General features: G+C 34.5%; 1 protein-coding gene across 1 annotated transcript in view; it reads left to right on the forward strand.

Moving 5' to 3' along the window:
* Positions 1–1,037: 1,037 nt before the first annotated feature.
* The window catches only part of LOC107602124 (cleavage stimulation factor subunit 3-like), a 13,963-nt gene continuing 13,018 nt past the window's right edge, over positions 1,038–1,982 (forward strand). Inside the window, exons 1-2 of the mRNA XM_016294534.1 lie at positions 1,038–1,097; positions 1,864–1,961. Of these exons, the coding sequence (XP_016150020.1) occupies positions 1,053–1,097; positions 1,864–1,961 (143 nt within the window). The 5' untranslated portion in view covers positions 1,038–1,052. The remainder of the gene's footprint in view (positions 1,098–1,863; positions 1,962–1,982) is intronic.

Here is a 1,982-nt window from a genome sequence, read left to right on the forward strand (position 1 = left end):
TTTTTTTTTTTTGTCACTAGAAAAAAAAAGAGAAGATATTTGTGGCTTTTTCACAATTATTAAAGGCAGACTTAAAAGTTAGTTTATTTCAGAGAAAAAAAAAGTAAAAAAATGGCAAGTTTATAACTCGCAATCTTTTATAAACTCAGAATCGTGAGGAAAAGGGTCTGTAATCTGAGTTGAGTTGCAGTTACCTTTTTTATTTAGTTTTTATCCATGCCAGAAACAGCTTCCTTTTATAGCTGTCATGGCATTAATATCATAGTTGATTGTGGCAGCTTTGGGGGAACTTAGAGTTTAATGAAAAATGTAAATTATATTTGTTCTAACACATAAAAAGAGTGGTTATATTTGTGTCATGCCAGCAGAGATAAGTCCTTATTGTTGAGCCTTGAAGTTTTATTTCTGTTTATGATGTAGTGGCAAGAAATGCTGAGAAATTGATTTCTTGGTGTTTTTTTTGGCTTTATTAATATACAGTATTGCAATGTTTTTGCTGTTTATTGTTGGCTCTTATTCAAAGCAAAGTATTTATTTGAGGCTTAAATGTTACAAAAAAATTATTAAATGTTGATTTGTAACCTTTATTGCTCGGAGGATTTTGAATAAGAGAAATAAACTTGAGTAAACCTGAATTTTAAGTTATCGTCATCATTTGAGCGTGATATTTCATATGACACATGCCCAACTCTATAGTACTTGTTTTTACTTATTGCGCCAAAACTAGCTTTGTAAAAGCTTCAGACAGGGTCAATGTTTTTTCATGACTATGCACTCCAAAAATGAGTAGTTTTACTAACACATAATGCCCAATACCTATCACAACATTTGTTGCTTTTTGGCCCGTCTGCACACACATGAAATGAGTAATTCCTCAAACCCTAGCTCTGGTGAATCTTGTGACCGTATGCAGCATCTCATGCAGTTCATGAATAGAGTTAACTGCAGAGTTGTGTGAATGTTACATTGTTGACGTTAAAGGGTTTGTGTGTGCATGTGTGGAGCAAATCAGTCTTGCTACAGACCACTTTTTTAATAATATTGGTTTTCAAATGTGTCCACAGATCAAGGCTAAAAACTATGACAAGGTTGAAAAGGTAAGTGTTTGTTTTCGCATGGAAGCCACATGTCGAATTTATTGATCGTATGATATTACTCTGACATACACAGGTGTGACATACACCTTAAAAGCTGAGCTCTGTCACCACTTTGTCCTCAAAAGCTCAGGCAGAGTAAACATCAAGATGTTGTAATGAAGTAAAATAACACCCTGCTTTACTAGAAATATCCTGTTTGCTCTGCTAAATCCAGCAAACAGGCAATCCGACATTATAAAATGAGGGGAAGAAATGGATTCTTCGTCAGATATATTGTCTTATTTAAAAAAAAAAAATCCCAGTTCAGTGAGCAATTCACTGTTAATGCATTTTAGCAACAAAACAGCAGTCATACGGGGTCAATTTGGAGTCCCGTACCTTTCATGACCCTTTGTTTCTGAAAACTAACACAAAAGTACCATGTTTTTTAGGACATGGTATTCTTTGCGTTACCTTGGATTACCATGCAAATGCCGTGATATATGAATGTTCATCATTCAGTGTTATATTGAAGTACCATGGTATTGCCAGCTGATCAATGTAAGCATCTGCAGCATAATTATAACTTCAATATACTGTATATATTGGAGCATAATCTAGAATTTGTTGGCTTCTATGTGTGTTTGTATTTACATCCAACATGGTTTTGGAGTCTCTATTTTTTTGTAAAGGATTGCAGTAATTAAAAGCGTGTATGCATATGTAATTTAATGTTTTGCATCTTGTGTGTCAGAAGAGTTTGTTCACTGTTCAATCTCTTGCTCAGTTATTTCAGAGGTGCTTAATGAAGGTTCTGCACATTGACCTGTGGAAGTGCTACCTCTCATATGTACGGGAAACCAAAGGAAAACTGCCCAGCTATAAGTATGTGACACAGTTGTGTTT

The sequence above is a fragment of the Sinocyclocheilus grahami genome, unplaced genomic scaffold (genome assembly GCF_001515645.1).
Source record: "Sinocyclocheilus grahami isolate Dianchi unplaced genomic scaffold, SAMN03320097.WGS_v1.1 scaffold319.1, whole genome shotgun sequence".
Classification (NCBI taxonomy): Eukaryota; Metazoa; Chordata; class Actinopteri; order Cypriniformes; family Cyprinidae; genus Sinocyclocheilus; species Sinocyclocheilus grahami.